This window comes from Hemicordylus capensis, chromosome 1 (assembly GCF_027244095.1).
Source record: "Hemicordylus capensis ecotype Gifberg chromosome 1, rHemCap1.1.pri, whole genome shotgun sequence".
Classification (NCBI taxonomy): domain Eukaryota; kingdom Metazoa; phylum Chordata; class Lepidosauria; order Squamata; family Cordylidae; genus Hemicordylus; species Hemicordylus capensis.
In genome coordinates, this window is record NC_069657.1 from 325,377,358 (window position 1) to 325,390,251 (window position 12,894).

Here is a 12,894-nt window from a genome sequence, read left to right on the forward strand (position 1 = left end):
CCCGACCTTGGCATACATGTGGGGCGGGGAGACTTGAATATCCACAGGTCGGGGGTCGGCCACAACCATATTTGCAGTGATTAAGTTCAACTTAATTAAGTTGAATTAAGTATGCCTACTCTGTCTTGGATGTGGGCATATTTTAAGTAATCCCATGGAAAGCAATTAAATTACTAATGATTCATCAAACAGTATTTGAACTCGAAAGAAAAATCACACAACCCCTTACCTCATGTTAGCCACTTTGAAACTTCTACTAAGTAGCTCTAAAAGTGGGAAGAGACAATCATTTCGCTTGTGGTCATATGATGAGCCAAGCATTAAGAGATTGCCCTGAGCCTCACAGGTTTCCGAGCAAATGCAGGAGACAAGTTTCACTCATTAAGTGCCTGAAGACTCCATGTCGTCTGAGCTACCACATGGAGAGTGGTCATGCCCACTGCAAATTGGATTGTGCTTGGGGATCAACAACCAGTAATTCCAGCTGCCAGCAGCGGGCGGGGGGGGGGGGGAGGAAAGCAAAACAGCAACCAGATGCTTAGGAAATTTTCTCCTAAGCTACTTTCCTGCTACTTGACTATCCATCTGTCATTAATTTAGAAGGTAACATTGCAAGCACTATTGTCAGGTTATGTATTTATTTAAAATATGTATAGCCTGCCCCTTCAGTGCAGTATTGCTTGGGGCGACTTACAATACTAGCAAAACTAAATAATATAAAAATGAAAAGAGAGTTTGTAAACAATTCAGGTAAGTAGTCCAAATATGCCTTGTCAGAAAAAATATTGCAGTTTCAAAACAGAAAGTTGAATTACTGTATTATATGAGGATGTCTACCGTATTAATGTAATCCGCCTTGAGCCATTTTTGGAAGGGTGGTATAGAAATCAAACAAATAAAAAAATAAAAAAAATTAGATCTCCTAATGTATTGCATTACATCAGGATATCAAAGCAACATTATTATTTTGTCTTGTCCCAACAGGTAAACACTACATCACAAACAAAACTTTTGAACAAAGTTCAAAAGGGAGAGGTTTTGAAGGGAGAGGAGAGCTGGTCTTGTGGTAGCAAGCATGACTTGTCCCCATAGCTAAGCAGGGTCTGCCCTGGTTGCATATGAATGGGAGACTTGATGTGTGAGCACTGCAAGATATTCCCCTCAGGGGATGAAGCCGCTCTGGAAAGAGCAGAAGGTTTCAAGCTCCCTCCCTGGCTTCTCCAAGACAGGGCTGAGAGAGATTCCTGCCTGCAACCTTGGAGAAGCCGCTGCCAGTCTGTGAAGACAATACTGAGCTAGATAGACCAATGGTCTGACTCAGTATATGGCAGCTTCCTATGTTCCTAACAAGACCCTTCCTGCCATTGGATGTGCAAAACAGGCAGCATCCAAACAATTACTTGCACAAATGGGAGAACACGCCACTCATACAAGGGGGAGGGTGATTTTCACCCTTGGCAGCCCTGTGTCCCGAAAATATGTTTGAGTGTTTTCCAACCCTCAGAAACATATTTCCAGGGGATTCAGGGAGAAGCAAAGGGGAAAGGGTAGGTAAAAAAATAAGCTCCCCCATTCTGTATGACTGTAACTGCTGCCACAAGCAGAACTGCTGCCACAAGCAGAACAAGCAGGATGTTGCCCAATATTTTAAATTTTCCCGTCTTTATAACATTATGAACATTCAAGTAACTATATAAAATACAACCATGCCAAGCAGCAATCACTCTCATTTACCTCTGAGATTCTTCCACTACACTATACACTAAACTTCTGAACAGGCCCTTTCTGCCTCTGGGATAACATAGGACAGATTTCCAGTTTATTAGGTAATTTATGAAATGAGAAGTACATATTTCTCCTCCTTTTATTGCAAGATGTTGCTATGGCCACACATGCAGTAAATATATTATTATTTAAATAAAGATTTTATCTGGCTTTTATAAAACACCTAAAAAAATTAAATATTAAACTGTCACCCTAAAATGAACCTAGATACAGGGCCGCTCAACTTTGGCCCTTCTGCAGATGTTGGCCTTCCATAAAATGGAAGTGGCAGGAAATAAAAAATAAAAACTTATCGTAACTATCCACTTTAGGTAAAAAGCTAGAACTACTTATCAGAAACACTGATATTAGATAAGCCTTTCATTTATTTTATGAAGAATGTGCTTTTGGTTCCACCTTGTAAGTAGTCCCTCAGTCTTCTCACTGGCCCCTGGCCATCCTGCTTGCCACTACACCCCAGCTCTTCCTGCTGCTTTACTATCCACCTGTCAGCCTCCTAACATGTATTGCTACAGCATTCTGTGTTCCAGCAAGGAAGCGCATAGTCAGTCTGACTTGGCAGAAGAAGGTACAATAGCTCCAAAGTTGACTTTCCAGACCAGGAAAGAGTAGTACAATACTTGATTTGGTGTTCTCCTTCAGTCCAAGCTGCTTTGTCTCCTACCTTTCTGCTGTGGGAAGAAACCCACACCAGCCTTGTAGAATTTTCTTTTCCTGGCAAAGAACGCTACACTAAAAGTAGCACATTAGCAGTAACCCTAGTAGACCTAGAAAAATCATAATAAGAATTGAATGATTTTATTTAGCCAGTTGAGTTTGTAGTGCACAAACCAGCCCAAATTAAGGATTTAAGTCCCATTGACTACAATCAGTGGTACTTAATGTACTTAACATTTGACTGGATTATGCCCATAAATTCTAGAATTTCCCTAAAACTAACACAAGTGCAATCCAGCAATGGCAGAATCCAACAGTGTGTCTATGCATGAAAGCAGGATTCCACATCTCCTGTCTTCTCAAGAACAGCATGCACAAAGAGGTACAACACTCTGACTTCTGGTGACAGAGCCTGCATTCTGCTGCTGGGACTCTACACATTGTGCATGACATGCAACTGGTAATTCCAATCTACTTTAGGACAGGTTTATACCAACTCAGCCATTCATACAGTTACAATGGTAGGAGGCTATGAGACCCAGAACTTGGATCAATGTGTGTGAGTTTAAAGTAACACCACTAATTGTGCTTCTCTTTGTTTGGGTAATTTGGCTTCCAAATAGACAGGACTGCTTCGCACATAATTTCTGTAATGCTTTCATAACCCATGTACATGCATTCATGAAGAACTCTCCATAAAATAGTAAGCCTTTTCATATGATCATCTGGGGGTGGTTTGGGGGAGGGAAGAGGCCCTAGCACAACCCGCACAGACAGGCAGAGGCTTCGTGTGTCTGCTAACTCACCCCACAGACACCCAAAGACCCCAGCGCTCCAGGAAGGGAAAATCAAGCTATATGTCCATGGCAGCCATCTTAATGTTGTGTCCAAGGCTAGAAGAGCTAGGCAGAGGAGATACGCTGCTGTACCTCAGTAAAGCAGCAGATCTCCTTTGCCTGGTCCCCCTAGCCATGGTACTCTATGATAAAGATGGCTGCCATCTGCCCAAGACTCGTTTTTCCCAGCTAACTCCACACACAATTGCCAAAGGTGTGAGGGCTCCTCTTCCTCTCAAACTTGAGTTAGGACCTTGGTAGAAGAGTAAGAGTACCTTGTTTTGAGCCAGCAGGGCTTGAAGGAGTTGTGTGGGTTCATACAGGCCTGCAAACCTGGGCTCCATGCCTTCCAGCCTCTTTCTGCTGCTTGTGTGTATGACCTTATTATATAGTTTCCTCACTTTAACAGAGTATTTCTGTGTAGGGAAAATGTTGTATTAAGCAGCCCACAGACAAACCACTAACTAAACACACAGGCAGTAGGTATAAAATACATTGCCACCTGCATTCAAAACAGGCTAATACTAGTTTGTTTTCAAAGTCTTCTTTCAAGAGAACAACAGCTAAAATTAGAACCCAAGCTTTTTTTAAAATAATCTTGCCTGAGAATACCTTTTGCCATATTTATGAAACATCTGACAGCTCAAGTAGATGGAAAAATTGAGCCACAGCACTCACAAGTTGTATATCATTTTAATGTCAGTTTTCAGCGCAACTTTTGAAGTCAAGGAAAATCTATTTTCAGAGGCACAGAATAAAAACATTGCTTTACATTTTGAACTTTTTGTAGAAGGACTAAACATTGTGAAGAGTAAGATCAAAGATACATTTGTTGAACAAAACTAAGTTTCAAAGTATATAGACAGTTATGTGCAGTAATTTTCCCATGGTGCACACATTACCATTGGCATAGTGCTTTATTTTGTTTTTTAGAAGAACTGTTCTCACACCACAGATTCCAATATTCATGTTACTGCCTTCAGAACAGAGCCTAAGAGACTACAAAACCAGCACTTCTCAGTTTTGAGGAAACTGCATGCAGTCTGTCCTTTTTACCTGAATATGATATCTATACCGAGAAATGAACTATGAAGCGATACTCTCAGCCAAAGTGCTGACAAATGATCAGCCAACATGAGGAGGGGTTTTTTTACATTGAAAAGATATCTTGCGTAATTATACCCATTGAAGACTGTGCTGGACAACTGCACATATGCTTGCCATTGGTCTAAAATGGCTTTACTTCTACACAAGTGTGCAACTATCATCAGTGCTACTGCCAATATTGCCACGCACTTGAGCTACCACACAGAAAAAAGTTATTCTGCACTTTAGTTCTGATTCACCCTTCTATCAAGAAGCCTTCATTTGTTTTCTTTTATTTATATACCACCCTTCCTAAAGTGGCTGAGGGCAGTTTACATTAAAATCAAACACACATATTTAAAACAAACATACATTTAAACCAGATTAAAACTCATTAAAATTAGAACTAGATATCATTAAAAGCCAGGCTAAAAAGATAGTTCAAGGAAACTGAAGGCCTCCAAAGAAGATAATCCTCTTATATGCCCGGGGAGGGTGTTCCACAACCTAGGGGCAACAACTGAGAAGACCCGATCCCAAGTCGCCACCAGATGAACAGGTGGTACCCAAAAACAGACCCTTCCCAATGATCTTAATGAGCAGTGGGGATCCTGAAGAGAAAAGCGATCTCTCAGGTAATGTGGACATAAGCCTTTCAGGGCTTTAAAGATAATAACCAGCACTTTGTACCTTTACCTTCTTGTTCACAACCTCATAGGCCTGGTGTACACAAATGTTCAAATCTAGTTTTAAAATCAGTAACCAACATTAGCATTATTGTGTGAACCCACACCAATATCACCGGTGGCAGTTTATATTCAAAGATAAATCCAAGTTTCCTACATTGGTGTGAGTTCACACAATGACTAATGTTGGTTAGACTTTAAACCTAGATTCAAATGATTGGGTGAGCCAGGCCAAAGCGTATATAGAGACCTATGCACATTTGTAATGCATCACTCAGGGTACTATTAAGAACCAACACATTGTCTTTTGATCTGTCAGCTACACCAAGGTTCTACCCAACACTAGTTGCATACAATACTAACTTGGGCAGTCATGACAATTCCAACACAACTGCTCTAGCTACTTACAGTGCTGCATTATAATGGAGTAAAAGATGACCAAGGAACAAGAGCACAAGGATGATGATGAACTGTGTACCAGTTCTTCATTAAATACGTTCAGCTAGTAGTTGTCCTGTATACCTGATGACCTACTGGATATTGTGTAAACTGCAAGTATATGCATTGAAAATCTACATAAGAATCAGGTTAAATTGAGCAAGAAGGCATATGTTATTTAAAAGAACACAGAAGAGCATCCTTTTCTTGATTTCATGGGTTTTTGGTCTTCGCTTGTGTCATTTTATTTATTTGAAACATTTGATATACCGCCCACTCCGAAGACTCTGGGCGGTGTACAAAAACATGCAAAGCAAGACAGCATTAAAATTACATTCTAAATAAAACTAAAGTAAATAACGTGGGGGGGGATAGATAAACTACAAGGTAAACGCCTGGTGAAAAAGAAAAGTCTTCAATAATAAAGATTTTAAAATCAACAAGGAAGGAGCTAAATGAATCTGCGGGAGAAGGGAATTCCAGAGAATTGGGGCGGCAACCGAGAAGCCCCTTTCATGGGTCCTAGTGCCCCGAAACTCTCGGAAATCGGGGACCGACAAAAGGGCCATCTGAGCAGATCTGACTGGATGGGAGAGGAGGGTCTGTAGGTAAACAGGTGCCAAACCCTGCAAGGCTTTGAAGGTCAAAACCAGGACCTTAAATTCAACTTGGTAGCGAATAGGCAACCAGTGCAATGACTGCAGAAGAGGTGTTACCCTGTCATATTTTCTGGCACCCATAAGTAAACGAGCCACTGCATTCTGGACCCGTTGTAGCGTTCCGATTGTCCTCAAAGGTATACCTAGATAGAGGGCGTTACAATAATCTAGGTGGGAGATAACAAGGGCATGGGTCACTGTCATTAATGCTTGCCGATCAAGGTTAGGGCGTAATTGACAAATCAGATGGGGCTGGGCAGAGGCACTTCTGGCTGCAGCCTACACCTGCTGTTCAAGCAGGAGGTGCAAATCCAAAAGGACCCCCAAGTCACGTGCAAGCTCCTTCGGGGGCAGCACCACCCCTTCTAAAACAAGGTTCACATCCAGCTGTTGGCCAGAACGAGGGCTAAGTAAGAGTAGTTCAGTCTTGGTGTGATTCAGTCTGAGCTTATTTGATCCAGACCTTAACAGCTTCCAAACAACAAGTAAGCACAGAAACAGCATCTCCAGAATGGTCTGGGATGGCAATATACAGCTGAGTATCTTCAGCGTATTGATGAAATCTCACCCCAAACTGGGAAATGACCTGGACTCAGTGGCTCCATATAGATGTTAAAAAGGACAGGGGCAAGAACTGAACCCTGGGGAACTCCATAAAGGAGTGGCCATGGCTCAGAGCATCTGTCCTCAATGCATACCGACTGGACACACCCGCTAAGGTAAGAACGGAACCACTATAAGACAGTGCCCCCGATACCCAACCCATGCAGGCGGTCAAGGAGGATAGCATGATCGATGGTGTCAAAAGCCTCTGAGAGATCTAGAAGGACCAGGAGAGGGACACTACCCTCATCACGGTCTCGAGGAAGATCATCTACCAGAGTGAGCAATGCTGTCTCTGTGCTATGCCGAGGCCTGAAACCCAACTGATAAGAATTAAGACAGCCAGTTTCCTCTAAGACCCTCTCAAGCTGGGCACATACAACCCTCTCTAACACCTTCACTACAAAAAGGGAGGTTGGAGATCGGACTAGTTGTCAAGGACCTCAGGGTTCAGGGAGGGTTTCTTCAAGTGAGGGAGAACTATCGCCTCTTTAAGGGCTGCTGGTAAGAAACCCTCACATAGTGAAGAGTTAACCAACTCCCGTAGCCAAGAATTAACATTCCCACCAGCTGTTCCAACCAGCCAGGAGGGACAAGGGCCCAAGCAACATGTTGCCGCACCCATACCTGAGAGAATCATGTCCATATCCTCGACCAACTCAAAGGTGTCCCATAGAACATCACAGGGCAGAATCTCCTCTATCTGATCAGATCCTATAGAAGTAGAGTCCAACTCTAGCCGAAGGTGGGTGACTTTATCAGCAAAGAATTGAGCAAATTGATCACAGCGGCCAGATTGAAAATCTACCAGCTCCTCTCTCCTAAGGAGGGAGCAGGTAATCCGAAATAAGGCCGCTGGACGAGAGTCAGCTGATGCGATAAGAGCGGCGAAATAGTGGGATTTCGCCACTCTTATCGTCCTAGAATATTCCCGAATATAGGCAAGTAGTTGCATTAGGTCATCTTTGGCACCAGTTTTCCTCCAACAGCGATCCAAGCGTCTTTTGGTCTGTTTCATCTCCCTACGCTCCTCAGAGAACCAAGGGAGCCAGGATCCACAAACCATAAGAGGACGCTTGGGAGCAATTTCATCTAATGCCCGCGTAGCCTTGATGTTCCAAGGTTCCATGAGCTATGATGGAGAAACGCCTACCAGATTGCAAGGAATGTCCCCAAGAGCCTCCTGGAATCTGACAGGATCCATGAAGCGCCTGGGGCGGACCATCTGTGTTGTAGTGCTGTCCCAGTAGACAGGGGGCTGCTGCAATCTGCATATTAATCAGAAAATTATCGGACCATGGCAGGGGAGAGATGACAATATTTTCCATGACCAGATCTGCCTGCTATTTGTCACGCCCTCGATCTCAGACAGCAAGGAGGAAGGGGCAGCTGTCAACTTTTCAGCCGATGCAGGGATGTCTGAGGGGCAGAGCCCGGCTGTCAGTTTCCAAGAAACGGCTGAGGCAGATCCGGCTGATGATTCAGAGCAGGCACAACAACCTGAGACAGCAGAAACCGTGACGGACCAATCAGAAGAGGAGCTATGCAAGCAACCTCCACTGACTCCACAACAGAGGCATATTACAAGACAAAGAACTCAGCTAGAAACTATCAGGAGGAGTAAACGCCTCTTGCAGAGGGCTGATAAGCCTTGAATTCCTGCCAGCTGGGAGCTCTCGGCTTGTACTATAAATTATGTCACCAGCCTTCTATTCACTGCTGGAAAGCAACGTTTCTCAACTTTCGTGTCAACAGCTTACAACCAAGCCCAATAAAGAAGAACTGTTCTGAGCCATATCTTGTTTCTGCAGCTCCGTTTGGTACTGTGAACTTCCCTGCCAGGTGGCCAGATACTGACACTATTGCCCCAAAAGATAAACCAAGTCCAAGGTATGTCCATTCACATGAGTTGGGCCCAAAATGATCTGAGACAAGCCCATGGTAGCCATTGAGCTCATGAACTCCCGAACCATCAAACCCCCATCAGGAGCTGGAAGATTGAAATCCCCCAGAACCATAAGCCTAGGGGTCGTAATCACCAGGCCTGATACCAAATCAAGGAGCTCGGAAAGGGCAGCAGATGGACAACGAGGAGGTCGATAAACCAGGAGAAGCTCAAGTTTGTCACATCAACCCAGACTTACAGAAAGACATTTGCACCCGGTATTTTGAACTGCCAAATAAATGATGGGCATGCACTGGGCATGTTTGCTAAAAGTTTGCACTTTAGCAAACTATAAAAGATATAAAATCTTGTCATCCAATTACCAACACAAAATAGAAACAAATGGCAAAAGTTTCAATGTCTGCCTGTAGAACAATTTTAAAAAATATAAGCTTTCCTCACCTCATCTAAATCCTTAATATAAACTGGTTTTTCCTCGATACCAATAGGCATTGGTTCACTATGAGGGATCTTGACTTCTTCATACATTTTATTATTTTCTCTTTCAATAGCTTCTGGCAGAAGCATCTGTAAAAATTAAACAGGATGAAAAAGGGGGAAACAGGTTAAAATAATGAATGGAATACATACTGGTTCAAAACCTCTTAATGCTAAATTTCACTAATTGCTCAGAGAATTGTTTCACTTTCAATATTCCATGAATAGCAAGGTCCTGAAGCACATCACTGGAACAAGTGGCAATGAATCCACTGAGATCTCTCTGTAGTAAGTGACTGATTGGCATCAAGATCATCAAACATTCGTGTTCACTGATTGGGAAATTATATTGTTAAATCAATGAGAACATTATTACCTCTTCAGAGTGAATGGAGTATTTGAAAACTACTAGACCATGCTCACCCAAATACATTATTCAGAAACAAACACCAAAAGCATACCTTTGATCCCCCAATAAATGCTGAGGTTTTTCGTGCTTCAGCTTGTGAATCATAAACATGTGGGTAATGAACTTTTTCAAATTCAGTCTCTCTTTGTCTGCCTAGGACTGGCATTGTCCGAGCATTCAGAAGTGCCTGTTCTCTGTAGCCACAAAATAAAACGAATGGCGGGTCAAAGCTCAGATCATGCAAACCAAATATAGTGACTTCCATATTGTGCAGTCGACCGTCATTCTAAGTGAAATGCCCACATGCTACTGCATTCCACTCCAAAAAGGCACCACTGCTGCTTGTAAACATATAGAGTCTCTGTAGCTCCTAAAACAGTGTCATCACAACGATGACGCTGTTCCCATTATTATTCCTAGTATTCCCAACAAGAACAATAAGAATGGGTGAAGGGGATTGTGACAATACTACCTTTATTGTGGAAAAGGATGGAGATGATAAATAAATCATAAAGTTACTTAAAATTATTACTTAGTATACTACTTAGGCCTTACGCACTTTTAGGCTACAGATACCTGTATACATACATCCCACTTTAAAAACTGGTGAATTCAACTTTCTCTCTTTTCCCTCTATCCAACTACATAATAAAAATATAAGCTAAAGTAGTAGAAACAACTACTTTATAAATACATTTAGTATATCCATAAGTAGCGGTGCATGCCCAGCATTTAAGAATAATAGGATACCATTCCCATATGGGTTAGGCCACACAAAGTTAAACAGACAAGTGTTTTGTTATCCTAGAAAGATGTGTTTTCATACCAACCATTTTCTAAGACAGTAATAAACCATGAGCTGAAGTAGAACTATCCCTAAAGCATCTAAGAAAATTGGTGCTTATTATATAAGTTGACAAGAACAGTAGATGGCAACTGATGGCATCTATTACCTTTGCATCCGGAGCTCCTTGGGATCAAAGCACATTAGACCATCTACAAAAGCCTCACCATCTTCGCCTGTTCGTTTTTCCCGCCTGGCATTTCGTTTCTCTTCACGACGATATTGTTTCATTAACTGCTTCTCCTGTTCAGACTGTATTGTGACTTGGCAACCATAATTGGGTTTTGTGTTTTCTCCTGTGAACTTCTTGCACTGTTCTGCAGATAAAGAAGCAGGTACCAATAGTCTGCAGTATTCTTAACAGTATACAACCCTTCTGTGTCTCAAAGTGCTAATTATGCATTGTTTTAGTACTGGGTGATTTACATTTCAAAGCATCCTTAAGTGAGCTAGGCATGTGAGTTTCCTTAATGTATTCATAATTCATAAGCATTATATATGGTTATATTTTTGGAAAATTCTTAATTCTACATTGTGCTGGCACTCTATAAAAATGGATGAAATCAATTAGATCCCAACAGTGTTGCGTTACTGTTGAGGTGATTAACATACAGGTATAATCAACCTTATGCCTTTTCTGCTGATCTGTATTGCCAAAGGGAAATACTTAAGGTTTAATTCTTGTTCCTTTGTAGCTAGTGTCACACTCAAGCGGTTGCTTCTATGACCCCTACACCAGATCAGTGACACTTCCCCTGTTCCCCCAGTTCAAGGTCAAAAGAGCTGTAAGAAATTGTTTAAACAGCCAAATTCTAGCCATATGCCATGTAAAACCAATTTACCTTGCAGATATTGCAGCTTATCATTTGGCCCCGAAAATGATCTCTCCACAATTGTAGATCTGTTTTGAAGAAGCTTCTCTATGAGTTCAAGCCCCTCTGGTCCCAACAGCTCAAACAACTAAAAGAGGAAAAAACACAAGTATTGGTCCATGCATCATCCATAATCATTGTTTTAATATGTTTCTTCTGCCTTTAGCAAAGTTTACTTGTTCAAGTCTTGGCTATGAACATTTGGGATTACTGCTTCCTGTTCACCGTATCCACATTACCATATGCTTCCATATCTGGCCTGCATATTATGTCCTGCAGTGGCTCAAGAACTAATATTTCTGGTCTATCAACAAATTCATTCATTTACACAAACCAACTCACTTCTCTATCAAGCACTGAGCAGATGGCCGAAGCCATCAGCACTGATAAAACTGATTTGTCTGGTGGACTATATGCATGCAGAATGCAATTCAGAACACAATCCATATTTAGAATCCTGGGTTAACACCAGGTTTTTGATAAGTACTGACAGACTGGTCCAGGATCAGGTTTTTTTTTGTTTGTTTTAAATTTTCTGACAATACAATAGTAATATCAGAGCTATTTTCTGAAGAGTTCAATATTAAGCAACTTAATATTGAACTGAATGCTTAAAAATCATCTCTTCCTTTAAAGTGTAGTTACGGTGAGGGAAATAAGTATTTGATCCCCTGCTGATTTTGTCCGTTTGCCCTCTGACACAGAAATGACCAAGCTATAATTGGAATGGTAGGTTTATTGTAGCTGTGAGAGACAGAATAACAACAAACAAACCCTCAAAAGCCCAGTGCCCAAAAGTCAGCGGTGGATTTGCATTGTAGTGAGGGAAATAAGTATTCAATCCCCTATCAACCAGCAAGATTTCTGGCTCCCAGGTGTCTTTTCACTATATGCAGGTAACGAGCTGAGATGAGAAACACCCTCTGTAAGGGAGTGCTCCTAATCCCAGCTTGTTACAGTACCTGTATAAAAGACACCTGTCCATAGAAGCAAGCAATCACTCAGCTTCCAAACTCACCACCATGCCCAAGACCAAAGAGCTGTCGAAGGATGTCAGGGACAAGGTTGTAGACCTGCACAAGGCTGGACTGGGCTACAAGACTATCGCCAAGCAGCTTGGTGAGAAGGTGACTACAGTTGGCACGATAACTCGCAAATGGAAGAAACACAAAACAACTGTCAATCTCCCTCGGTCTGGGGCTCCATGCAAGATCTCACCTCGTGGAGTTGCAATGATCATGAGAATGGTGACAAAGCAGCCCAGAACTACACGGCGGGGGGGGGGGGGACTTGTCAATGATCTCAGGGCAGCTGGAACCATAGTCACCAAGAAAACAATTGGTAACACACTACGCCGTGAAGGACTGAAATCCTGCAGTGCCCGCAAGGTCCCCCTGCTCAAGGCAGCACATGTACAGGCCCGTCTGCAGTTTGCCAATGCACATCTGAATGATCCAGAGAAGAACTGGGCGAAAGTGTTGTGGTCAGATGAGACCAAAATCAAGCTCTTTGGCATCAACTCAACTCGCCGTGTGTGGAGGAGGAGGAATGCTGCCTATGAGCCCAAGAACACCATCCCCACCGTCAAACATGGAGGTGGACACATTATGCTTTGGGGGTGTTTTTCTGCTAAGGG

At 42.4% G+C, this 12,894-nt stretch overlaps 1 protein-coding gene across 2 annotated transcripts in view; it reads right to left on the reverse strand.

Moving 5' to 3' along the window:
• The window catches only part of ASCC3 (activating signal cointegrator 1 complex subunit 3), a 362,371-nt gene that overhangs the window by 327,535 nt on the left and 21,942 nt on the right, over window positions 1-12,894 (reverse strand). For both annotated transcript variants that reach the window (XM_053266329.1, XM_053258340.1), the window contains exons 5-8: window positions 11,229-11,346; window positions 10,496-10,703; window positions 9,595-9,736; window positions 9,098-9,223 (exon numbers count right to left, since the gene is read on the reverse strand). In XM_053266329.1, coding sequence (XP_053122304.1) covers window positions 9,098-9,223; window positions 9,595-9,736; window positions 10,496-10,703; window positions 11,229-11,346 — 594 coding nt within the window. The remainder of the gene's footprint in view (window positions 1-9,097; window positions 9,224-9,594; window positions 9,737-10,495; window positions 10,704-11,228; window positions 11,347-12,894) is intronic.